A 26,842-nucleotide genomic window follows, 5' to 3' on the forward strand; every position below is an offset into this window, starting at 1 on the left:
AAGGCTGAGCTCTGTCTCATTTTCTCTCTCTGTCTCTCTCTCTCTGTCTCTCTGTCTCTCTCTCTCTCTCTCTTTCTCTCTCTCTCTCTCTCTCTCTCTCTCTCTCTCTCTCTCTCTCTCTCTCTCTCTCTCTCGCTCTCGCTCTCTTTCGCTCTCTAATGGAGTGCGGAATAAGTGGTTTAAACATTGAAATGGAGACCGTTTGGCTGCCTTACTTCCACAGCACACAGACAGGGTCCTTCAGAAAGGAGTGGTCTTTAGCATAATGATACAGAGTCTCTCTCTGGGTGAAAGGTCATCTCATTACAGCCATAATATAACAGGAGTTTTCAATGCTCTTCCAATCATAGAAACGGGTTCTAATTCTCTCCCGCACTGAAGAAGCTAGATTACACCAGAAAAATATCATTACTAGAGTGGACAAAGCTTCTCAGACCACAGCAATTTCACTGATTTGAGTCGCATGGGTTCACTCAATATGGTGTTCTAATACCAAGGATTATACATGGTGTGAATGATAAATCTGTCCCGAGAACAGGCAACGACAGGAACCATAGGATTTCAACATAAAGGAAAGTACAGTGAACAGGTTACTCAGACGATGTCATCACATAGCAACCACACAACACACATTACTACGGTATGATGTGTTTTCAGTTTTTTATTTTTTTATGTTGGCTCAGTGGGACACTACTCCCTCCACCTCGTATTATAATATAACTAAAACCAACCTGAGCCAAAATGGCAGCTCGTACCCTGATCATCTCCAAAATGGCAGCCGGCCGATAATCAGCTCTGAGCTAATGTCAGAGCATGACAACACAAACACACTGATTGATGTAGCTGCCCCCCCCCCCCATAATGGCTTTAGTCTTTTCCTTCATTGGAAAGGTCACAGGACTAGGATGGGGCTGCCAGATGCTCAGGTAAGGGGGAGGGAACTGTAGCGGACGGCTTGACATCCCCCTCAAATGTGACTGGATGGTTGCCTGATGGATTCAGTCATTTGTATGGCATGACATTGTAAAATGAGGCAGGGGTGTGTCTTAATGCCATCTACTTCCACACAACATATTAATGAAGCCATTTGCAAACAAAAATGTGCCTCCATCTCAATTGCTCAAACAAGCGTGGCAGTCTGTGCTCTGTTTACTTGTGTTCTAGCTCACCGGGTGGGTTCAGTGAGAACACACTTGGACAGGCGTCCTGGCCCCGGTCCACACCTGTCTCTGCCTGTCTGCAGTATCTGTGTTCCTAGAGTTGGTGGACTACTTCCACTATCACCACTCCACAGCGCTCTTGTTCTTTTTCAAAAACTGTTCTCGATTAGATTTATTTCCTCTCATTTCTTTTGTTTGGCCTCTCCAGCGTTGTGCTGCCGGACACATGCTGTCTCTGGCTTAAATATGAATCCCGATATCCCCAGTCTGTAAATTAGAAGCAGACAGCCATTTGTCCACGACCCTTGGCAGTTGGCACAGACAGTTGTTTGAATTTTTCAAACAAAACATTTCTCGGCAGGGGTTCAGGCAGCCTTGTCTGTTGTTGTTTCTGTGTTGGATTACAGAATAGTTGAGTCGTGGTGCTCTCTCTCCTCGACCTCATAGACAGTGACGCACAGTTCCTGTTTTCCATATTCCAGAGAATTTCTTGATGCTGTTCCAATGGGGATATTATGCCTGCAGACAACTATCATTAGGCCTAGTTCTGGTAATTTCTTACCATCTGTATGAATCATTGCATATTGGCTGTGTGATTCCCAGGCCTCCGCTTTCAGCTCTCATTTAAATGTTTTACATTGAATTTTGTCCAGCACTTGATACATTTGCCATCATGGACAAAAGCCTGTTACAATAAAGGTATAATCAGGCGTGGTGAACATTCTAGAATAATAATAGTACAGGTTTGTTTTCGAGTCGTTTACTGAAGGTCACATGCTGAACTGATGACTGACACACTTGGGCGGCAGGTAGCCTGGCAGTTAGACCGTTGGGCCAGTAACCGAACGGTCGCTGGTTCGAAAACCCAAGCCGACAATGTGAAAAATCGGTCGATGTGCCCTTGAGCAAGGCACTTAACCCTTACTTGATCCAGGGGCGCCGTACTACTATGGATGACCCTGTAAAACAACACATTTCACTGCACCTGTGACAAATTATTATTATATATTTTTGTGTCTGGAGGCATCGCCTGATTAGGTAGATCCATCCCAGATCACACACTCAGAGACACCAGGGCTTGGAGCTAATGCAGCCATGGAGGGTAGCTTCATCTGTATGGGTAATGAGGTTTGGGTCTGTGTCAATAAAGCTCAACTCCCTCTCCTCTACCCTCCTCTACCCTCCTCTACCCTCCACTCTCCCTCTCCCCTCCCAATTCAGCCAGCTGCTCACCTCACAGCAGAGACCAGACCCCCCCCCACCCCCTCACTCCTCAGGATCTCAGAGGGAAAGGGAGATGGCATTTTTCTGCCCAGAGACAGCGACTCTCTCCTCAGCATCAAAATGAGGAGCTAGCTGCCTCCCTGCCTCGCTGACGCACACACACACACACACACACACACACACACACACACACACACACACACACACACACACACACACACACACACACACACACACACACACACACACACACACACACACACACACACACACACACACACACACACACACACACACACACACAGCAGCCCTGATGGGCTTTCCTCACTGAGCTGCTGCATTGATTCTGAGTTCTGGTAGGAATCTGTCAAGCCTCAGTACCCTCTCTCTAACTCTTATTCCTTGTTCTGTCTGGATAGGTGTCGCGGTGCTACAGAAATACAAAAGGAGAGGAGAAAGTGGGATCTGCATAATGTGGTCTTACCCTCTGATTATATCCCTCTGCCGTTCTCATATCCATAGCTGATGAAATCAAATCAAATTGTATTTGTCACATGCTTCGTAGACGACAGGTGTAGACTAACAGTGGAATGCTTACTTACGGGTCCTTATCCAGCAATGCAGAGTTAAAGATCAAATACAAAGTAAAAATAACATGGCTAGATGTAGAGAAAAAAAAGTGTACTGATCTGTTGTGCTGATGACACAGTACAGTATATTAGGGATTTACTAGATCATCTGGTTCCAAGTGTGTGTTGATATGGGTAGACAGACGATGCTCTAGTCTAGTGGATATAGCCAGCTACCGGTTTAGTTAACATGAACAGTACGCACCCATTCCCGTTATTATGACACATACTTAGTGTTTCCTCATACGGAAACACATCAAGTGCTGTGTTACGAGTTCACGTTGATATGGTTGAGTGTCCTGGGAAGGGCGATACTGCGTGATTTATGTTATGCGGTGTGGATGGGGGTACATTCCGTTGGTAAGTCGGGGACGTTGGCTGCAGCTCCAGCATGGTAAAGCATCCATGTGTTCCAGGGACACCACGGAAGAAGTCAGGATCAAGAAGACTGTGGATGCATGGATCAACGCCCTGAGCAAGGATATCCAGGTGAGTCATTTCAGAAGGTCACCTTGAGTCATTTCAGAAGGTCACCTTGAGTCATTTCAGTTGGTTCGTTCCAACTGCCGTTTTTGTTTTTGGTCCAGTTGGATCAGCATATGGTGCACAACATGTCCAGTTGAATAGTGCCAGATCAAAGTGTCTTATGATCACCCGACACCCCATAAGATATTACATTTCGTTGACATTACTCTAAGTAGTCTGCCAGAGTGGTATGCGATCCAGAAAACGATATTTTTCAAGTCAAGTCTTTCAACTTATTTTCAACCCTTAGTCCTCCTCTGAGAGATCAAAATAATCTATGCAATTTGGTTTAAATGCTCCGTGCTGTTTGAAAGTAAATATCTCGGCCACAAAAGCCGCGAGGGACTGAGTTCAGCCGCCCTTTTTTCTAGGCTTTGCAGCAGAGAGCATATTCCAACTGGTTCTCTTTTTTGTTTGTTTAAAAAAAAAAAGAAGCTTTCTGGCACAGTTGAGAATTGACTCAAACTCCGAGTTGATGGTTCACAATTTCACTGTGGTAGAAGAAGAGTGATGCTCCATAGAAAGAAGAGCGTTTGAGCAGCGGTAAAGACTGCTGACTGTGCCAAATAAATGTCCCCAGGCTTTCATGTCCTCACGTCCAAATGTCTACAGTACCAGTCAAAGGTTTGGGCACACCTACTCATTCCAGGGTTTTTCTTTCTTTCTTTTTTGCTATTTTCTACATTGTAGAGTAATAGTGAAGGCATCAAAACTCTGAAATAATCATGTGGTAACCAAAGAAGTGTTAAACAAATCAAAATGTGTTTTATATTTGAGATTCTTCAAAGTAGCCACCCTTTGCCTTGATGAGACCTTTGCACACTCATGGCATTCTCTCAACCTGCTTCATGAGGTAGTCGCCTGGAATGCATTTCCATTAACAGGTGTACCTTGTTAAAAGTACATTTGTGGAATTTATTTCCTTCTTAATGCATTTGTGCCAAACAGTTGTGTTGTGACAAGGTAGGGGTGGTATACAGAAGATAGCCCTATTTGGTAAAAGTCCATATTATGGCAAGAACAGCTCAAATAAGCAAAGAGAAACAACAGTCCATCATTACTTTAAGACATGAAGGTCAGTCAATCCAGAACATTTCAAGAAGTTTCTTCAAGTGCTGTCTCAAAAACCATCAAGCGTTATGATGAAACTGGCTCTCATGAGGACCGCCACAGGAAAGGAAGACCGAGTTACCTCTACTGCAGAGGATACGTTCATTAGGGTTACCAGCCTCAGAAATTGCTGCCCAAATAAATGCTTCACAGAGTTCACGTACATCTCAACATCAACTGTTCAGAGGAAAATGCATGAATCAGGCCTTTATGGTCGAATTGCTGCAAAGAAACCACTACTAAAGGACACCAATGAGAAGAAGATACTTGCTTGGGCCAAGAAACACAAGCAATGGACATTAGATCGGTAGAAATATGTATTTTGGTTCCAACCGCAGTGTCTTTGTGAGACGTAGAGTAGGTGAACTAATTATCTCCGCATGTGTGGTTCCCGTGAAGCATGGAGGAGGTGTGGTGGTGCTTTTCTGGTAACACTGTTTAGAATTCAAGGCACACTTAACCAGCATGGCTACCACAGCATTCTGCAGCGATACGCCATTCAATCTGGTTTGCGCTTATTGGGACTATCATTTGTTTTCAACAGGACAATAACCCAACACTCCTCCAGGATGTGTAAGGGCTGTTTGACCAAGAAGGAGAGTGATGAACTGCTGCATCAGATGACCTGGCCTCCACAATCACCCGACCTCAACCCAATTGAGATGGTTTGGGATGAGTTGGGCCACAGAGTGAAGGAACAGCAGCCAACAAGTGCTCAGCATATGTGGGAACATTCAAGACTGTTGGAAAAGCATTCCAGGTGAAGCTGGTTGAAAGAATTGTGTGCATAGCTGTCACCAAGGCAAATGACGACTACTTTGAAGAATCTCAAATATAAAATATATTTTCATTTGTTTTAACACTTGTTTGGTTACTACATGATTCCATGTGTTATTTCATAGTTTTGATGTCTTCACTATTATTCTACAATGTAGAAAATAGTTGGGGGTTTTTAAACCCTTGACCAAACCTGTGACCAAACCTGTGACCAAACTTTTGACTGGTACTGTATATAATTAATCTGCTGAACCTGAAGAAATTGGTTTCGATTGCGGTCATGGGATGCGTCCTAAATGGCACCCTGTTCCCTCTATCGTGCACTACTCTTGTAGTGCTTTATAAAGGGAATAGGGTTCAAATGTGTCTCATGGCTGGATGTTTTCTGTTATTAGTCTGTAGCATCTGAATCCATTGTCTTTGGGAGAGGCTTTCAGTCTTAGCTGAAGAAGACAATTACCATTTCTGAACAAAGGACTATCCCAAGATAGGTCACTAAATGCTGTCCTCGAGTAAATCCCCCGTTGCCTGTTTTTTTTGTGTTTTTTATGGCAGGCCGACATTACGAAAGAAGACCTTGTTGCTCAGACGAGAGCTAAAGTCAGAGAGTCCTCTACTGCTGCCGCCGTGTTGCCCCAGAAAGACAGAGGGACCAAGAAGGACACCACCACCTGTAGGCTTAATGACGTGAAGAGCAGGAGTCAGACTGGGGGGCCTCGAACAGCAGGAAGTAAGCCCTGTCAGAGAGCCGGCAGAGGACAGACAGAAAGCACCGAGGAGCTGAACAACAGACTCAAACACACCGCTGGCCCCAGTGTGAGGCTGAGACCATCTCCATCTCATCAGGTGGTGAGCAACATGACAGCACTGAACCTGCTCTCTATTCCCTGTGTAGTGCACTACGTTTGACCAGGGCACTATATAGGGAATAGGGTGCCATTTGGGACAAAGACGACTGCTTCCCTGCCAGCTCTCAGCCTCTCAGCTCGACCCAATAAATTCAGCCTTTGACGGCACTGAACCATCCACCCCCTTCATTTCACTCATCAACAGACCATTAGCAGCGTGACATCACAGCCCGTATCTGTACTGTCTCTTTGAACACAACCTGCTGTCTTTGCTTTTCTGAAACCCTTTATTTACTCATGTCATCTGTTTTAGTGTTTCGAGTGTTGACCGACTTGTCGACGGGAACCGAACAGCAAAGTGGTCGCACCGCTCCGTCGCGTGTCCTGCTCGTCTTCCCATCTGGACACAGACACGGCATTTCTGAAGCTTCCGCCGCGTCGGTTCAACAAAATGAGGTTTTCTAAACGGGGCCATATGTTTCCTCCCACATTGATAAGAAGCACGACACCTGAACCAGACAAAGAACGAGCCTGCTTATCTCCAAGTTGCATTCCTTTTAATGCTTAATGGCCGACCGCGTTGCCAACGAGCCCAAGAACAACGTGCAGACAGAACCGAGCGACCCGGACAGTGCTTAGTTTAGTTTACCCCTGTGTCAGCTCTATCCACTTTCAACTTTCAGTTTGAAGTTTTTTGGGGGTCCCACATACAGCGGGTGTAAAACAGGTCAGTGACATGCTTGACTTGCCAGCTCTTTCCCAACAATGCACAATAAAGCTAGTAACATTCCTCAGAAATAAAGCATGTGCAATGGCAGAGGAGAAGAAACTAAACATGAGAATGCATCAGGTCTTCTATGCAGGTCAGTGCAGTATCCATGTGGCCGTTACTTTGTGTACAAGCCTGTTATGTGTTCTCTTTATTACGCAAACACAGGAAGGACAAGCCACACGGACAGCGCTTCAGATATAAGGTTGAAAGGAAATAGCTGGAGGCTGAGAAAAACAACACTCGGTACAAGAATCAGTGGCGCTGAAGTGCAAAAAGTAGCTTCATCGGTTCCACAGACACACACCACACACACACACACACACACACAGTAGTTTCATAGTCTATTCCTATTACAGAGTCAGTGTGGAGAGATGATGTCAAACCAGGACGGAGAGGAGTATTTGGTGAAACTGTATGGGAAGGCTCTGTACGAAGGCAATCGGAGGACACTGAAGAAAGGGCCCTATCTCCGATTTAACTCTCCCTCCCCAAAGTCCAAAGTCCCGCGGCCAAGAGTGGTAGAGAGTGTGAGAGGTGAGTGGTAGAGAGTGTGAGTGGCAGAGAGTGAGAGTGTGAGTGGCAGAGAGTGTGAGTGTCAGAGAGTGAGAGTGTGAGTGGCAGAGAGTGTGCGTGTCAGAGAGTGAGAGTGTGAGTGTCAGAGAGGTGAGTGTCAGAGAGGTGAGTGTCAGAGAGGTGAGTGTCAGAGAGTGTGAGTGTCAGAGAGTGTGAGTGTCAGAGAGTGTGAGTGGCAGAGAGTGAGAGTGTGAGTGGCAGAGAGTGTGAGTGTCAGAGAGTGAGAGTGTGAGTGGCAGAGAGTGTGAGTGTCAAAGAGTGTGAGTGTCAGAGAGTGAGAGTGTGAGTTTCAGAGAGTGTGAGTTTCAGAGAGTGAGTGGCAGAGAGTGTGAGTGGCAGAGAGTGAGAGTGTGAGTGGCAGAGAGTGTGAGTGGCAGAGAGTGTGAGTGGCAGAGAGTGTGAGTGGCAGAGAGTGTGAGTGGCAGAGAGTGTGAGTGGCAGAGAGTGTGAGTGTCAGAGAGTGTGAGTGTCAGAGAGTGAGAGTGTGAGTGGCAGAGAGTGTGAGTGGCAGAGAGTGTGAGTGTCAGAGAGTGAGAGTGTGAGTGTCAGAGAGTGAGAGTGTGAGTGTCAGAGAGTGTGAGTGTCAGAGAGTGTGAGTGGCAGAGAGTGTGAGTGGCAGAGAGTGTGAGTGGCAGAGAGTGTGAGTGGCAGAGAGTGTGAGTGGCAGAGAGTGTGAGTGGCAGAGAGTGTGAGTGGCAGAGAGTGAGAGTGTGAGTGTCAGAGAGTGTGAGTGGCAGAGAGTGTGAGTGGCAGAGAGTGTGAGTGGCAGAGAGTGTGAGTGTCAGAGAGTGTGAGTGTCAGAGAGTGAGAGTGTGAGTGTCAGAGAGTGTGAGTGGCAGAGAGTGTGAGTGGCAGAGAGAGTGAGAGTGTGAGTGTCAGAGAGTGTGAGTGGCAGAGAGTGTGAGTGTCAGAGAGTGTGAGTGTCAGAGAGTGTGAGTGTCAGAGAGTGTGAGTGTCAGAGAGGTGATTGTCAGAGAGTGAGAGTGTGAGTGTCAGAGAGTGTGAGTGTCAGAGAGTGAGAGTGTGAGTGTCAGAGAGTGTGAGTGTCAGAGAGTGTGAGTGTCAGAGAGTGTGAGTGTCAGAGAGTGTGAGTGTCAGAGAGTGTGAGTGTCAGAGAGTGTGAGTGTCAGAGAGTGTGAGTGTCAGAGAGGTGAGTGTCAGAGAGGTGAGTGTCAGGTGAGTGTCAGAGAGTGAGAGTGTGAGTGTCAGAGAGGTGAGTGTCAGAGAGGTGAGTGTCAGAGAGGTGAGTGTCAGAGAGGTGAGTGTCAGAGAGTGAGAGTGAGTGTCAGAGAGTGAGAGTGTGAGTGTCAGAGAGTGTGAGTGTCAGAGAGTGAGAGTGTGAGTGTCAGAGAGGTGAGTGTCAGAGAGTGAGAGTGTGAGTGTCAGAGAGGTGAGTGTCAGAGAGGTGAGTGTCAGAGAGGTGAGTGTCAGAGAGTGAGAGTGTGAGTGTCAGAGAGTGTGAGTGTCAGAGAGTGTGAGTGTCAGAGAGTGAGAGTGTGAGTGTCAGAGAGTGTGAGTGTCAGAGAGTGAGAGTGTGAGTGTCAGAGAGTGTGAGTGTCAGAGAGTGTGAGTGTCAGAGAGTGTGAGTGTCAGAGAGTGTGAGTGTCAGAGAGTGTGAGTGTCAGAGAGGTGAGTGTCAGAGAGGTGAGTGTCAGAGAGGTGAGTGTCAGAGAGGTGAGTGTCAGAGAGGTGAGTGTCAGAGAGTGTGAGTGGCAGAGAGTGTGAGTGGCAGAGAGTGTGAGTGGCAGAGAGTGTGAGTGTCAGAGAGTGAGAGTGTGAGTGGCAGAGAGTGTGAGTGTCAGAGAGTGTGAGTGGCAGAGAGTGAGAGTGTGACTGTCAGAGAGTGTGAGTGGCAGAGAGTGAGAGTGTGACTGTCAGAGAGTGTGAGTGGCAGAGAGTGTGAGTGTCAGAGAGTGAGAGTGTGAGTGGCAGAGAGTGTGAGTGGCAGAGAGTGTGAGTGTCAGAGAGTGTGAGTGGCAGAGAGTGTGAGTGGCAGAGAGTGTGAGTGGCAGAGAGTGTGAGTGGCAGAGCGTGAGTGGTGAGTGGCAGAGAGTGTGAGTGTCAGAGAGTGTGAGTGTCAGAGAGTGTGAGTGGCAGAGAGTGTGAGTGGCAGAGAGTGTGAGTGGCAGAGAGTGTGAGTGGCAGAGAGTGTGAGTGGCAGAGAGTGTGAGTGGCAGAGAGTGTGAGTGGCAGAGAGTGTGAGTGTGAGTGTCAGAGAGTGTGAGTGGCAGAGAGTGTGAGTGGCAGAGAGTGTGAGTGGCAGAGAGTGTGAGTGGCAGAGAGTGTGAGTGGCAGAGAGTGTGAGTGGCAGAGAGTGTGAGTGGCAGAGAGTGTGAGTGGCAGAGAGTGTGAGTGGCAGAGAGTGTGAGTGGCAGAGAGTGTGAGTGTCAGAGAGTGTGAGTGTCAGAGAGTGAGAGTGTGAGTGGCAGAGAGTGTGAGTGGCAGAGAGTGTGAGTGTCAGAGAGTGTGAGTGTCAGAGAGTGTGAGTGTCAGAGAGTGTGAGTGTCAGAGAGTGTGAGTGGCAGAGAGTGTGAGTGGCAGAGAGTGTGTGGCAGAGAGTGTGAGTGGCAGAGAGTGTGAGTGGCAGAGAGTGTGAGTGGCAGAGAGTGTGAGTGGCAGAGAGTGTGAGTGGCAGAGAGTGTGAGTGTCAGAGAGTGTGAGTGTCAGAGAGTGTGAGTGGTCAGAGAGTGGCAGAGAGTGTGAGTGGCAGAGAGTGTGAGTGGCAGAGAGTGTGAGTGGCAGAGAGTGTGAGTGGCAGAGAGTGTGAGTGGCAGAGAGTGTGAGTGGCAGAGAGTGTGAGTGGCAGAGAGAGTGTCAGAGAGTGTGAGTGTCAGAGAGTGAGAGTGTGAGTGTCAGAGAGTGTGAGTGTCAGAGAGTGTGAGTGTCAGAGAGTGTGAGTGTCAGAGAGTGTGAGTGTCAGAGAGTGTGAGTGTCAGAGAGTGTGAGTGTCAGTGAGAGAGTGTGAGTGTCAGAGAGTGTGAGTGTCAGAGTGTGAGTGTCAGAGAGGTGAGTGTCAGAGAGGTGAGTGTCAGAGAGTGTGAGTGTCAGAGAGTGAGAGTGTGAGTGTCAGAGAGTGTGAGTGTCAGAGAGTCAGAGAGTGTGAGTGTCAGAGAGTGTGAGTGTCAGAGAGGTGAGTGTCAGAGAGGTGAGTGTCAGAGGTGAGTGTCAGAGTGTGAGTGTCAGAGAGTGTGAGTGTCAGAGAGTGTGAGTGTCAGAGGTGAGTGAGTGTGAGTGTCAGAGAGTGTGAGTGTCAGAGAGTGTGAGTGTCAGAGAGTGTGAGTGTCAGAGAGGTGAGTGTCAGAGAGGTGAGTGTCAGAGAGGTGAGTGTCAGAGAGGTGAGTGTGAGAGAGGTGAGTGTGAGTGTCAGAGAGTGAGAGTGTGAGTGTCAGAGAGGTGAGTGTCAGAGAGGTGAGTGTCAGAGAGTGTGAGTGTCAGAGAGTGAGAGTGTGAGTGTCAGAGTGTGAGTGTCAGAGAGTGTGAGTGTCAGAGTGTCAGAGAGTGTGAGTGTCAGAGAGGTGAGTGTCAGAGAGGTGAGTGTGAGTGTCAGAGAGGTGAGTGTCAGAGAGGTGAGTGTCAGAGTGTCAGAGAGGTGAGTGTGAGAGTGTGAGTGTCAGAGAGTGTGAGTGTCAGAGAGTGTCAGAGTGTGAGTGTCAGAGAGTGTGAGTGTCAGAGAGGTGAGTGTCAGAGAGTGTGAGTGTCAGAGAGTGTGAGTGTCAGAGTGTGAGTGTGTGAGTGTCAGAGAGGTGAGTGTCAGAGAGGTGAGTGTCAGAGAGGTGAGTGTCAGAGAGGTGAGTGTCAGAGAGGTGAGTGTCAGAGAGTGTGAGTGTCAGAGAGGTGAGTGTCAGAGAGGTGAGTGTCAGAGAGGTGAGTGTCAGAGAGAGAGTGTGAGTGTCTGAGAGTGTGAGTGTCAGAGAGTGAGAGTGTGAGTGTCAGAGAGAGAGGTGAGTGTGAGGTGAGTGTCAGAGGTGAGTGTCAGAGAGGTGAGTGTCAGAGAGGTGAGTGTCAGAGAGTGAGAGTGTGAGTGTCAGAGAGTGAGAGTGTGAGTGTCAGAGAGTGTGAGTGTCAGAGAGTGAGAGTGTGAGTGTCAGAGAGGTGAGTGTCAGAGAGGTGAGTGTCAGAGAGTGAGAGTGTGAGTGTCAGAGAGGTGAGTGTCAGAGAGGTGAGTGTCAGAGAGGTGAGTGTGAGTGTCAGAGAGGTGAGTGTCAGAGAGGAGAGTGTCAGAGAGTGAGTGAGAGTGTGAGTGTCAGAGAGTGAGAGTGTGAGTGTCAGAGAGGTGAGTGTCAGAGGTGAGTGTCAGAGTGTCAGAGAGGTGAGTGTCAGAGGTGAGTGTGAGTGTCAGAGAGTGTGAGTGTCAGAGAGTGTGAGTGTCAGAGAGTGTGAGTGTCAGAGAGGTGAGTGTCAGAGAGTGTGAGTGTCAGAGAGGTGAGTGTCAGAGAGTGAGAGTATGAGTGTCAGAGAGGTGAGTGTCAGAGAGGTGAGTGGTAGAGAGGTGAGTGTCAGAGAGGTGAGTGGTAGAGAGGTGAGTGTCAGAGAGTGAGAGTGTGAGTGTCAGAGAGGTGAGTGTCAGAGAGGTGAGTGTCAGAGAGGTGAGTGTCAGAGAGTGTGAGTGTCAGAGAGGTGAGTGTCAGAGAGGTGAGTGTCAGAGAGGTGAGTGGTAGAGAGTGTGAGTGTCAGAGAGGTGAGTGTCAGAGAGTGAGAGTATGAGTGTCAGAGAGGTGAGTGTCAGAGAGTGTGAGTGTCAGAGAGGTGAGTGTCAGAGAGTGAGAGTATGAGTGTCAGAGAGGTGAGTGTCAGAGAGGTGAGTGGTAGAGAGGTGAGTGTCAGAGAGGTGAGTGTCAGAGAGTGAGAGTGTGAGTGTCAGAGAGGTGAGTGTCAGAGAGGTGAGTGTCAGAGAGGTGAGTGTCAGAGAGTGAGAGTGTGAGTGTCAGAGAGGTGAGTGTCAGAGAGGTGAGTGTCAGAGAGGTGAGTGTCAGAGAGGTGAGTGTCAGAGAGGTGAGTGTCAGAGAGGTGAGTGTCAGAGAGGTGAGTGGTCAGAGAGGTGAGTGTCAGAGAGGTGAGTGTCAGAGAGGTGAGTGTCAGAGAGGTGAGTGTCAGAGAGGTGAGTGTCAGAGAGGTGAGTGTCAGAGAGGTGAGTGGTAGAGAGGTGAGTGGCTCACCAGAGATCTCAACAGGCGTATGTCTTCCCACAGTTGTTCATGTGACGTGTTCTCTCTGTCACTTCCTTTAGCACTTAATCACGAGCTCTCTCTCTCATTCTCTCTCTCTGTCTTTCTCTCTCTCTCTCTCTTTCTCTGTCTCTCTCTCTCTCTCTCTCTCTCTCTCTCTCTCTCTCTCTCTCTCTCTCTCTCTCTCTCTCTCTCTCTCTCTCTCTCCTCGCTCACTCTCCTCTCTCTCCTTCTCGCCCCCCCCCCAGGGGTGAAGATGAAGTCATCGAAGACCCAGACCAATCTCCCCCATGGACGGTCAGTCTCCTCTCCCCTGTACCCGGCCATACCCAATGAACCTCAGTACATCTTCAGCCCGACCCGTGGAGGAGCCCAGTACCACCCTGGGACCTCGCTGGAGGGGTACCTCATCCCCATGGCCATCCCACTGGGTGAGACTGGACTCTACCTGGGGCTGATATACCCCTTTTTACACCACCATTCCGACCCTTACTGTTTTGACTCGAACACCAATTCCAATTTTCCCATTGGAAGCTAGCTAACACAACTCTCTTGTTGACATCTGTCTTATTTTCACCCCTTTCTCTACTGTTTGTTGGCTGTGCCTCGAAGGCCATCTCACTGCAATGAAATGGTTCCCGGGCTGACCTATTACAGGAGTGCGGTGCCTCAGTGCATGGTGTGCCACTCTGTTGGTCTCCATCCTCTCTCAGCTGAAAGGTCACTGGATTGTGACACGGACCAAACACACACGGGCACAAAGTAATGTTGAGGGGAGACGAGGAATCTAAAGGCCTTAATTAGTATTACAATGAAGCTTCTCAGTTTAAGGCTTAATTCTAGCTTCTTTTCCCTCTCTCTTTTTCTAATTCCAAACCTCTATTTGAATAAACTCCAACTAGGTCCTGACTCTCTCATTTGTTTGAGGAGCTGCATCTGATCGACTGCTTTCTCAGGCAATAGTCATTTTTGCTTATTGAAACGTTTTTTGGCGTCGCGAGTTCTGTACGTTTTTACAAGATAGCATGTTCCCTCGAATGATGATGACCTCGCCTAAACTTCGATAAACAATTAGTTGAATTTATGATGATACCCTCGGCACCTCCACACACAATAAGCTAAATGGGCATTTCTGATAGGAGCTACAGTAATAACCTGTAATTGGCCAGCAGCCAAGTCAAATGAATGACGCGTCGTATCTGAAATGGAATCAAATAGAATGAAATCAAATATTTTTGTTCAAACAGCGGGAGATCATTTGTCTCTTGTCTCCTGTCTGCTTTGTTGACCTCGAGTGCCGGTGGGGGTTTTTCAGACGGAGAGAACAAAAGAAGACCGGTAAATAGCATCTGCAATGCAGTGTCTCTCTCATTACTGTGTTTGAGAGAGGGACAAGTTCCTTTACTCTCCAACACAGACTCGTCCCCATGTGTTAGTGGGACACACAAACACACACGCTTGTTAGTGTTGGGGCTTATTTGGGAGTGTCTTGATGGTTCCCTCTCAAGGACAGTAAAGGGTGGTTTATCAGTGTGTCTGTCTGCATGGGGGTTTGCCCGATTCCTACCCTTCGCAGCACCGTAATGCCGTCCCATAGTAAAGCTCTCTAGCTGTTATGCAGTCTATAATCTGAGTCTATAAATCTGGGTAGCTAATTCTGACAATTACGTTCCTATAGCAGCATATATATATATATATATATATCATAAATGTGTACTGCATGCAACTGGTTAAATACAACACAGCTTCCGTATGGTGTTTCTATATCTATGGCATCACCATATCTATGCAGGACTTCCTGTTTCAGGTATCATTTGAATATTCTTTGCGCCGGTGAGACAGTGAACCCAGGGGGAGACCGAGAGTAGAGGCAGAGGGCACGTGTGGTCTGGAGTCTGCGGCACTACCACTAGACCAGACTCTGCCACTCCTAAATAAGTAGGCCTGAGATGAAAGTTTCTGGCTCCCATTAATAACTGATGAGGATGGTAACTTATGTCTGGAAGGGGTTAGGACTGGGAGAGCAGAGCAGAGCAGTCGGTCTGAGTGTGTGTGTTAGCTAGTCAGAGACCGTGTGTCACGTTGTGAGGGTAGAGATTAGAGCTGGCCTAATTCTTCTTCTCTGGCTATGCATCCCCGGGGAGGGAGGAGGCCTCCAGGAGCCTGCCAGCCCTTTCATCTGCTACAGATGCTCCCGCTCCCACTCTCACTCCCTCCGACACACAGAGGCACAGCTCAGGACAGCCAGCTAGCTCACTGACTGCTCCCCCCCCACCCCTCTCGGTTTCTTTTTCTCTCTCTCTCTCGTTCTCTCTCTCTCTCGTTTTCTCTCTCTCTCTTTCTCTCTCTCTCATTCTCTCTCTCTCGTTCTCTCTCTCTCGTTCTCTCTCTCTCGTTCTCTCTCTCTCGTTCTCTCTCTCTCGTTCTCTCTCTCTCGTTCTCTCTCGTTCTCTCTCTCCCGTTCTCTCTCTCTCTCTCTCTCTCTCTCTCTCTCTCTCTCTCTCTCTCTCTCTCTCTCTCTCTCTCTCTCTCTCTCTCTCTCTCTCTCTCTCTCTCTCTCTCTCTCTCGTTCTCTCTCTCTCTCTCGTTCTCTCTCTCTCGTTCTCTCTTTCTCTCTCTCTCTCGTTCTCTCTCTTGTTCTCTCTCTCTCTCTCTCTCTCTCTCTCTCTCTCTCTCTCTCTCTCTCTCTCTCTATCTCTATCTCTATCTGTGCTGTGCTGGAGACAAGTCTTCTATCAGAGTGGTTGGTCAGACACATTGGAATCTGTGTGCTGCTTTTCTTGCTTGTGAACCCCGTAGGGCATCAGTGTACAGCAGCAAGGCCACACTTTCCCTAAAATCACTCCACACACTGACTTCTTTGTTTCCCATCTCGTACATGTTGTTGGTCACTGGGTTTGAATACCAGCATTCTGCATCTGTTCCTTGTGTCTCATTATCTGCTATTTTGGCTTGGTTCTCCTTCCAGTTCTATTTACATTCGACCCCGTCTTGGGGCGAGGAGGACGACTGTAAATGAGCTGGGATGGTTTTCCTACACTGCCAGCAGTTACACAACCGACCAACCCTGCCCACGTGTTTTCCATAAAAAGTACTTGCACATTCCAAATGACTCAGAGCCACTTGCTCCGAATGAACTAACAAAAAAAGAAGTCCCCCTTTTTGGATGTCCTTCAGCCAAATGATGGAAATCATAAAGCTTATGTTTCCCCAGCTACGGGCTCAGAGCTGGATAAACAGCTTTCTGTCGTCCGCTGTGCTCAGAGCAGATTTACGTTAATGTAATCCTGTGTGTTATATTACAGGGTGTTTTAGGGCTGGGCTGCATGGCCACGTGTCTCTTAATATCTTAATAGGCGTTAACTCATCAACAGAAGCCCTCACCAACGAGTCCAGTAACAAATCCTACAACCAAACTACACTCTCTCTGAACTTATTAGCTAGTTTTCCCAAACTCCCCCTCGCCAAACAGATGCCGAGTGGCGCGCGGGTCCAGTGGGCAGCGTCCCAGGTTGGCAGATGTGTGGAGGACAAAAGAGTGATGCGTGAGAGTTATTATTTAGGATGGCGTTTACAGCCCTCCTCTTCCCACAACGGACCCGAACAGCAGCTCAGGAGAGATACGAGCCAGGTGTGCTCTCTGTGCTTGGTGCTTTCCACAGGCGGAGCGAGCCGGCCACGGGAGGAGAGCCGCTCTTAGCACGCCCAGCACGTAATGCTCTTCACTGTTCACTACCCCCGTGTTGTGTAAACACGGTTGAGATATTATCTGCTCTGCACCAAGGGGATATACTCTTATGAGCTGGAAGGGAGAGACAGAGAGTGGAGGAGAACGAGGGAGAGAGAGACGTACCCCTCTCTCTTCTTAAGTGCATCTAGCATGCGATATTATTGCCTCCCCTTGCATGTATCATCATACGCTAGTGCTTGAAACAACAAACAACTTGTTTTTTCCCTTGGTGACTTTTCGTTGACGGTCGCTCAGTGCCATGATTATAAACAGCCACCCGTGTTTAACAGTCTTGCCTCTAGACACTTCGCAGGAAGTACCTCTTCAGCATACTGTTTAGTTTGATGTTAGCGTCTGCTGACTTTGAGTCTTGTGTGTCTAATTGAGACCGTATTTGACATGTCTCCCTCTCTCTACCTCCAGGCCAGCCCAGAATGGATGGATTGGCACCCCAGCCCTCCCGTGTACTCATCAGTGACCGGCCAGTGACCACCTCCATGCCCCCCTCCCCACCCAGACCGGCCCCCGCCCCCCGCAAACCCACCGTGGCCGTGCCGGAGGTGACGTCTGGCCCGAGGAGAAGACGAGCACAGCTTCAAGTGCAAGTAAGGCTCCGCCTCATCGGTCAGCCTCGATATCTGCCTGGTTGTGGCCAATCATCCCAAATGGAATGGCGTCGTTGTGTGGACTGTCTAATCATGCATCTGAACTCTCGCTCTGAATGCACCAGGTTCAGCCCAGTGTGAATATCGAACCCCACACGCCAACCCCCATCCAGAGCCCAGCTCCCTCTCCACCACCACCTCCTGCTGCTGCTCCTCCAGACATACAGGTACAGTAACACCCCAATGAGAAATGTGACTTGTCTCCCCTCGCCCACCCCCTAGCCAGCTGCGTGAAGGCCCAGTATTATGCAGTAACATTATGCTGTAATGGGCTCAGCCTCAAAAACATCCATCAATCAGCATCTAGACCAGGCCAGTGAAACGTGTGGTTGTACTATGGTGTGCAGGACTGCACTCAGCCCCCTCAATACCTTTCCATACTCCCCAGGACATAAGACACCCCCCCTCCTGCTTGCCCCCAGACCGGGACTCCCTTCTTGCTGAGTCCACAGACTGGGGTAGAAAAGGAGCATTGAGTGAGAGGTGTAACAGTATCCTTATGGGGAGAGGAGGGAGTGGTCCCAGGGCTGGGGGTTGTCCGTGCCTGCCGTGATGCCTGCTCCTGTTCTGTAGACACCTTTGTTTCTTGCCTGCTAACGTTTCCACAGGATGCATCCCAAATGGCACCCTATTCCCTATATAGTGCACCACTTTTGATCAGAGCCCTAGGCACTACATAGGGAGTAGGGTGCCAATCTCTCCCAGACTGTTTGATTCATGACGCCGCTAGCCTTCCTCAGTAATGTCTCCATGCTGGATTGGCTGTGATGGTGTTGTGGGAAGAGGGCCTATAATGTATCCCATATAGCAGCTTGTGGCAGACCATTCACTGGCTATAGATGGCAGTTTGGCCCTCTGAGCTTGGCCCAGCTCCAGACCGCGGGGGCTTCTGGTGGCTTATAGGAGAGAGCTTTTTTCTCTTCATGCAGCACAGCACATTTTTTTGCAATGAGATGTGTGTGTGTGTGTGTGTGTGTGTGTGTGTGTGTGTGTGTGTGTGTGTGTGTGTGTGTGTGTGTGTGTGTGTGTGTGTGTGTGTGTGTGTGTGTGTGTGTGTGTGTGTGTGTGTGTGTGTGTGTGTGTGTGTGTGTGTGTGTGTGTGTGTTGCTCCCACGCAAATATTTCCACCGTGAGTGTGTGTGTGGAAGTGAATGATTAATAAGACTCACAGGAGGTTGGTGGCACCTTAATTGGCGAGGACGGGCTCGTGGTAATGACTGGAATGGTATCGATCACATGGTTTCCGGGTCTTTGATGCCATTCTGTTCGCTCCGTTCCAGCCATTATTATGAGGCGTCCTCCCCTCAGCAGCCTCCTCTGACAAGACTGTGGTGGAGCCTGCCAGGCTGCAGTGCTGCTCACACTTAAGGGCCCCGGCCACTCGCTCTCTCTCTCTCTCTCTTACAAATTCAACTCTGCTCCAGTCAGGCAGGCACATATGGTTGCCTGGCAACGGATGTGGGTTATCAATCTCTGTGCTTGCAGTGGGAGTCAGTCGATGCAAGGACAAAGCAGTGCTGTAGAGGTATGGCTGATGCCTGACTGCTGCAGTGAGCATTCTTCCTCCTCCTCATAATACTGCTGGTCACATAGCAGTTATGCTGATTGCAGCTTTGGTTATGTCCTAGAATTGCTGAAAGATTCCTGGAGTCGGCTATCCGGTTTTCGCTGGTGGTCTAAATGTGTTCTCATTCCTATCACCGTCCTGGCAGTAATGTCTTTGTCATAAGTACTCCTTCAGTTGAGTCATGTCTTGCTATGTACTTGATATTCTAGCATTCCACACTGTCTGAGGGCTACTTTTGAGAGATTAAAAAATGTCTGTTCCGCTCTGCTGTTCTTTGGTTATCAGTTTAGTTTAGGACATAGTAGACCTGTGTCTGTTCATTTTCTATGAAGTCTGGCCACTGAGCAGGGAAGTGGGTTTTAAGTGTGGGTGGCCATTTTCTTCCTCTGTCTCACTGAGGTAGTAGGGAATCACCTGGCCACTATTGGCCTGATCTGTCCAGTCCATCTCTCACCCCCCCCCCCCTCCCCGAGCTGACTGAGTGGAATGATAATGTGTTGGTGTGGTTCTGTGCCTCTCTCTCTGCAACACTCTGCCCTCCGAGTCGTGGAGCTTTATCCGCAGTCCACAACAAACACTGCAGCTCTCAGTTCTCTCACACTCACTCACCTACCGCCACAGACGGCTCAATACAACCCGGTCGGTCCCACACAACCCGGACGGCCCAATAAAACCCGGACAGCCCAATAAAACCCGGACGGCCCAATACAACCCGGACGGCCCAATACAACCCGGACGGCCCAATACAACCCGGTCGGTCCCACACAACCAGGACGGCCCACACAACCCGGACGGCCCAATAAAACCCGGACGGCCCAATACAACCCGGACGGCCCAATACAACCCGGACGGCCCAATACAACCCGGACGGCCCAATACAACCCGGTCGGTCCCACACAACCCGGACGGCCCACACAACCCGGTCGGCCCAATAAAACCCGGTCGGCCCAATAAAACCCGGACGGCCCCACACAACCCGGTCGGTCCCACACAACCCGGATGGCCCAATACGACCCGGACGGTCCAATACGACCCGGACGGCCCAATACGACCCGGTCGGCCCAATACGACCCGGTCGGCCCAATACGACCCGGTCGGCCCAATACGACCCGGACGGCCCAATACCACCCGGACGCCCCAATACAACCCGGACGCCCCAATACAACCCGGTCGGCCCAATACAACCCGGACGGCCCAATACAACCCGGATGGCCCAATACAACACAATACAACCTGGACGGCCCAATACAACCCGGACGGCCCAATACAACACAATACAAACCGGACGGCCCAATACAACCCGGACGGCCCAATACAACTCAGACGGCCCAATACAACTCAGACAGCTCAATACAACACAATACAAACCGGACGGACCAATACAACCCGGACGGCCCAATACAACCCGGACGGCCCAATACAACTCAATACAACTCAGACGGCCCAATACAACACAATACAAACCGGACGGCCCAATACAACACAATACAAACCGGACGGCCCAATACAACCCGGACGGCCCAATACAACACAATACAAACCAGACGGCCCAATACAACCCGGACGGCCCAATACAACTCAGACGGCCCAATACAACACAATACAAACCGGACGGCCCAATACAACTCAATACAACCCGGACGGCCCAATACAACCCGGGCGGCCCAATACAACACAACCCGGATGGCCCAATACAACACAATATAACCCGGACGGCCCAATACAACCCGGGTGGCCCAATACAACCCGGGCGGCCCAATACAATACAACCCGGACGGCCCAATACAACCCGGACGACCCATTACAACACAATACAACCCGGACAGCCCAATACAACCAGGATAGCCCAATACAACCCAGGCGGACCAATACAACACAATACAACCCGGACGGCCCAATACAATACAACCCGGACGGCCCAATACAACCCGGACGGCCCAATACAACCCAGACGGCCCAATACAACACAATACAACCCGGACAGCCCAATACAACCCGGACGGCCCAATACAACACAATACAACCCGGACGGCCCAATACAACACAATACAACACAGCAAACAAATAGTTGCACTGGTAACTACACTCATTAGCACAATGGTATTCCTTTTAATGACCAAATTCCTTACCCGGTAGCCTAATAGCACCTGTCAATCAAATGGTCTGTTCAATGAAAACCGTCTACTACTCCGTATAGTACTGGCATGCTGCAAGGGGAGTCCATGGGAAATGAATCAAGTATTTGAACCAAGCAGGTTATTGTGTGTGTTTACTACAGCAACCAGTGCATATGGATCACAGGCCTCTCAATCAGTCATAAGCAGTGTGTTTTCTGCTGAATACGGAGGCTTCGTTCTCCTGTAATCCTGTGCTGTGTGGGACAGTATGTGAATAAACCTGGTGCCAAACAACTGGTTTCAGTCTGAGCCACGGTTAGCTCATTGAACTAATGTAATAAACCTTCCAAGTTGATTCGGAGACTCACACTACATGGGGTGAGTGCGCTGTATGTAGGGAATCATCAAGAACACCGCTGAACGGTGCTCGTATCGGTACCTCCTGCAATCACGCCAAAAGAAATCACTGAGCTTGAAGAGCAGTTGTTTTTCCTATCATAGATTCAATATTTGGACTCAGCGAGAGGCTCCTGCAGATTTTCGATCGGCCCGTTGCGTTGGATTGATCGGCTTGTACTTTATGAATGGGAAGCAGGAGGAGTTGGAACGCGCTTCATAATTGTCTCTCTCTCCCAGGGCGTTGTTGTTTATTGTTTACGGTCAATAGCCGCACACAAATCTTAGAATGTCACCACAACCCTATCGATAATAATTGGTTTTCCAGGCATTTGCCATTGTCTAGCATGAACTGCAGGTCTGCCATAGCTGGAGGGAATGAGTGTTAATTCACCTTTTGAACCCAATAGTTAGACGGGTTAAATAAGGACTATAATCTATCCGTCCTCTTTATTGCAGAGTGTGGAGGGGAGGCATGATGAAGAGATGGATGATGAGGAGGAGAGCGTTTTCCCCGGAACACATTTCTTGGAGGTTGCTGACATTGCCCAGGTAGAGTCCACGTGAAAATCCATTCTGCGTGTCCGTGTGCCCAGTCCTGTGTGTGTAGGAAGTATGTGGCATCTGAGTCACCAGCTCAAGGGCATCTAGAGATCAGGTCTGCTGCGTCCAACACTTTTAACCCTCTATCCTTCTCCCTTGACATTCACCTCCTTGGAAGGCTGATATGAAATTTTGCACCCAAAAGGAATAGATAATTTTATTCATTTGATTTTCATACAGTGTGTCACCTTTGCATGCCAACGAGATAGCGATATTCAGAGCGGTGCCACAGAGCTTTGAATTTCTCCTCCCTTCCACGCATAAAAAAACAATAATAATTCAAGTCATCATAAATGGATGTTCATTTAATTAGAAACTCTCGTCAATAATAGGCCTATGTTTTTTCACCTTCCTTTGTAATAGCTGTTGTACGTTTTCTCTTCGCTTGATGCACTGTCTTTCTCCAGCAGCCCTCCACCGTGGCTTCGCGAGGAATTTGTATGTTATGTAAACCTACATCCCCTCAATCAGCAAATCCACACAAACCATCGGCTTTCCATATTCACCGCTAACAACAGGCCAAAGCAGCACTGACGCAAATCGGGCCATTAAGGCAGGTTCCTCGCGGTCACACAAGGGCAAATAGTTTGTTAACATAGAAATGCTCCTGTTGTCATGATTGTGTGAGGAGGCTTAGGAGAACAACAGGCTCCACAGCTGTCAGAAAGGAAAAAAAGAGACAGGAAGGTATTGGAATAAAAAGGGGGTTTGAATTGAAGAACATCTCTATGGTTCCACAGTGCCCTCTTTTGGTCGGGAAGTGAACGACATTCTCAAACAAGGCCGGGTTTGAAGTGTAGCTTTGTGTGGAATTGATATGCAATGGAAATTATGTTAGGAGAGGGAGTGTTACATTTGGTAGGAAATGGTGTCCCAAATGGCAAAAGTAGGGCACTACATAGTAAATATGGTGCCATTTGAGATGTATTAGTAGGGTTCAGTTGCTGCCTGCTGCTGAATCACTGTCTGGGCTACTCAGTCCTCCCTCTCATTGTTTCAAATTGGGGTCATTTGGATCAGAGAGATTGATCCAATAAGTAATGCACACATTACCAAAAAAGTTAAAGCTGTAAAAGTTTTAATGTGATCTGGAACCATTTCCCATAATTAAGCTCTTTTTAAAATTGCCATCTTTCCCTACAATCACTCTTTAACGTTTCCCAACAACCCAATGAAGAGTTGTGTTTTTAAAACCCCATCAAAACAATGCATCCAGTCAAAAAAGAGAGATCATGAAACATGGGCTGAGTCTGTTGTGTTACACAACCGTGTATAGACGCCAGCTACTAGAGTGTCCCCACCTCAACACCCTAACACTATTTAGCTATTTATTTATTTAAATGTTTTTACCAAGCAGAAAACTTCAAACAGTCCCCTTTTGGCAGACTTTCCCTCTCTCGTTCTCTCTCTCTCTCTCTCTCTCTCTCTCTCTCTCTCTCTCTCTCTCTCTCTCTCTCTCTCTCTCTCTCTCTCTCCATCTCGCTACTAGAAATTAGATTAAAGAGCCAGCTTGACGCAGCCTTCCCTGTTTTTACTGCCAAGGAATTTACAAGTAATGCAAAGCCAGTGACCAAAACGTACTAAACGGACACCATAAAGCCAGAGCAAGGGATCTAAAACCCCAAATCACATTTTCGTCCTGACCTTTCAGGCCTCCAATCTTGCTACTAGTGTATCCATCTAGCGTTCCCCACCCATCTTTTTTCCTACAATTAAAATGTATTTTTCCATCAGGATCCAGAGGAGGAGAAGGAGGAGCTCCATGATGGTCCTATAGAACTGAACGGTCTGGCCTCTCCTCCTACTGCTATGTACCACGGTCCCGTGTTCCCCTGCTACCCTGCAGAGCCCCTACCACCCCCAGACCCTGTCCTCAGCTCCATCCAACACAGAGAGACCCTGGAGAACAGGCTGGTTGACTGGTGAGGAGGATATCATTATGTTGCCCAGTGAAGCTGAACACTGTTTTTTTTTTCTTCTTTCGAATGCAGAATACACAAGCCACATTCCAATATCCCTACTGGTGTACTACTAGCAATACCAAATACATGCCAACAAGCAATGTAGAGTTCACCATCAACATAAAGGGAACTAGTTAGAAGTAACGGGTTTGCTTGTTCGTTTAGGGTGGAGCAGCAGCTGATGGCCAGAATGATCTCCGAGATGTACCAACCCCCTCTAGCTGACCCCGCCCAGAACCAGAGTCCCTCCCACTCTGAGCCAGAGGACAGTGTTACCTCTGACATCGGTGAGAACTGGGACTGGTTACATAGTATTCCACTTGGTCATGCTCACCCTTTCTGTAACTTGCCACCTGCATCACCCTGATGATGTGGCAAGTTACAGTTTGCTTTCTGAAAGTCTTATATCTTGAAAACATTATTGCTGACGTGCAAAACCTTTTGGGACTGTATCAACAGTGAACTAATGAACAACAATACCAAAAGGTCGTTTCTGAGTGGATTATTCCTTTAATCCCAACTCTGACCTTAACCATCACGGAAAAACTGGGTGAGAACTGGGTCCTTTCAACTGCAAAAGGTCTTGTCCTGGTCAGGTCATCCCGATGCCTGTGGAGCTGAGCCCAGCCAGTAATGATGCATTACAGCATAGCTGTGGCTTGGGAGCTTCTGGTAGCCACTTTCCTCAGGGAATTTGTGTGGGGCTCTGTGGTACAGTGACTGTGTCAGTGGGGCTCTGTGGTAGCATTGTGAGTGCTGTTAACCATCCGATGACATGCGAAACGCTACCTCAAGCTCAACGGCTTTGTAAAGCCATCGACCGCAATCCTCATTTTCAGGAATCCCAAAATGTCCCTCGTGGCGTTTAATAAATGAGCTCAAACGGGGTTCGTACGCCTGCTGAGATATTGACATGAAACTGAATAGATGGACTGTACATCATCTCCTTGGTTCAAGTTCTGTGTTGAACAGGATTTTGCAATTCATTTTACATTAATTCATTTCATTTTAAGATAGCTAGGTGAGACAACCACATATCTATCACATATCACAGGGGGGTCTGGTTAGTGCTAGTTAATGTTTTTTTTGTTTGGGGGTGGGGGGGGGTCGAGGTGAGGAGGAGGGATTAGCTTCGGGGGAGCTGGTCCTAGCTTCGGGGGGAAGCTGGTTCCTCCATTGGGGTGCCGGGATAGGGAAGGGCTTAGACTGGACTAAGCGGGTGCTGCCGTCCCGTAGTGGTGGGAGGGCCAAGAGACCTGAGTGCTGGGGTTGAGGTGTCGGGCCTGAGCCTGAATGTAGGGAGGGGCAGTTTCTTTCGCTGCTCCGTAGGTGAGCACCATGGACTTGTAGTGGATGCGCGCTTCGACTGGAAGCCAGTGGAGTGTGCGCAGGAGCGGGGTGAGATGAGAGAACTTGCCTCATTGAAAGTTATGCCTCATGGTTTCTTTGAGTGCGAGCTGTCTGTCGTGAAGGGAGAAGACATGTCAAAGCCCCAATACGATAATACAGTTTCTCATTAAATCATTGATTGCTCTTTCTCATCTACTCGGCTCTGCTTCTCCTTCTTCTTCGCTGCTACAGATTGCAGTCAGAACACTTAAGAGAGGCAGTGGCAGCGACGTTAGCGGGCCATGGATTCAGGTCGTCTCCCAAACGGCACGCCGTTCCCTTTGTAGTGCCCCCTTTTATAGTGCACTATGTAGGTAATAGGGTGCCATTTGGGACGTTGCCTCACGCTCTCATCTAGTAGAAAGATCAATGATGTATCACATTTGCAGATGAGGCCTCCACCCTGTGATCACTGGAGGGTGACTCTGCTACTCCCTTTAGACAGAACAGTGAGAAGAATGAGGGGGAAACTGCTGGGCTTCTTTTGTGCAATATAAACCCAGCGATTGGATGTCAACTATTCTTTTAATTGTTTTGTTAAAATGATCTCGTATGCAAAAATGGGCATACCAGAAGAGTAGATGTTCCGTAGTGAGAATCCGTTTTGAAACTTTGTGTCCGTCCAATCAGAACACAGATGTTGGTTTTCTGTTGCAAAACGCTCTGCTACAATGTGTGGTTCCAGTGGAGGCTGCGGGTGGAGAGGGCCTACAGCTGTTTGTGGACGCCAGTGTTCCTGTGGACTCGGAGCTGATCAGACAGTATGTGAACGAGGCACTGGCAGAGACCATAGCCCTGATGCTGGGACAGAGAGAGGGACAGGAGAGACCTGTAGCACCAGCCAAGCCTCAGGATCCTCCGTCACAGGAGGTACTGTGTACAGTCAATCAATCAATAAATCAGTCTTTACTGTATAAATAAAACAAAAAATAGTATTTTGAAACAGTATTTCTAATCTAACATTTACACTGAGTTATTTGTTCCTTTTTCTACAGTATTTTATTGTAATTGTATTCTTTCTTTCCACAATGTGGTGCTGTTGTAGGAGCCCTTGGTGCCAACCCCAGTGCCCACCCCAGAGCCCAGTGTTAGTCCTGGGCCCCCCAGCAGAGGCCTGTCTACCCCACAGGCTTCAGAGCAGGGGACCCCCCAGCAGTCACCCAGAGAACCCCAGCCACAGGAGCCTCACGTCTCCACACCTGCAGGTCTCATAGCATAGTTACATGACTAGGGACCAGAGCTTTTCATGATCATGTGACCTGATAAGGGAAAACTCAGCGCCCTAGTTATAAGCAAGGACCTAGAGTTTTTCTTGTGCTGGTCACATGGTCAGGAAAAACTTGGGCTTATCCATGATAGATTGATCCCCAGCCTATCCAATGAGATGCTGAACATTCCTGTTCCACTTTGATCTCAGACCCAGAGCCAATAGTGACCCCAGTCACCACTCCAGACCCCTCTCCCCTGGCGGTGTCCCCTCCCTCTGGCCCTGCCGGACCCTGGGGAGACGCATCGCTGCCCCTGGCTGAGGAGCAACCCCACAGCACGGTAGAGGAGCAGGAGAAGCACAACAAGCCACTGTGAGTCTGCTTGTCTGCTGATTCTACTGTCTGTCTTTCTGAATGGTGGAA

The 26,842-nt window shown here is 48.7% G+C and overlaps 1 protein-coding gene across 3 annotated transcripts in view; it reads left to right on the top strand.

Annotated features, from left to right (window-relative positions):
• kiaa0586 (KIAA0586 ortholog) overlaps window positions 1-26,842 on the top strand; it is a 126,992-nt gene that overhangs the window by 58,367 nt on the left and 41,783 nt on the right. For all 3 annotated transcript variants that reach the window (XM_046307833.1, XM_046307835.1, XM_046307834.1), the window contains exons 13-24: window positions 3,430-3,502; window positions 5,981-6,274; window positions 7,402-7,579; window positions 13,032-13,214; window positions 16,937-17,118; window positions 17,244-17,345; window positions 21,718-21,810; window positions 23,596-23,783; window positions 23,988-24,109; window positions 25,897-26,081; window positions 26,257-26,416; window positions 26,629-26,791. In XM_046307833.1, the coding sequence (XP_046163789.1) occupies window positions 3,430-3,502; window positions 5,981-6,274; window positions 7,402-7,579; window positions 13,032-13,214; window positions 16,937-17,118; window positions 17,244-17,345; window positions 21,718-21,810; window positions 23,596-23,783; window positions 23,988-24,109; window positions 25,897-26,081; window positions 26,257-26,416; window positions 26,629-26,791 (1,923 nt within the window). The remainder of the gene's footprint in view (window positions 1-3,429; window positions 3,503-5,980; window positions 6,275-7,401; window positions 7,580-13,031; window positions 13,215-16,936; window positions 17,119-17,243; window positions 17,346-21,717; window positions 21,811-23,595; window positions 23,784-23,987; window positions 24,110-25,896; window positions 26,082-26,256; window positions 26,417-26,628; window positions 26,792-26,842) is intronic.

The sequence above is a fragment of the Oncorhynchus gorbuscha genome, linkage group LG17 (genome assembly GCF_021184085.1).
Source record: "Oncorhynchus gorbuscha isolate QuinsamMale2020 ecotype Even-year linkage group LG17, OgorEven_v1.0, whole genome shotgun sequence".
NCBI lineage: Eukaryota > Metazoa > Chordata > Actinopteri > Salmoniformes > Salmonidae > Oncorhynchus > Oncorhynchus gorbuscha.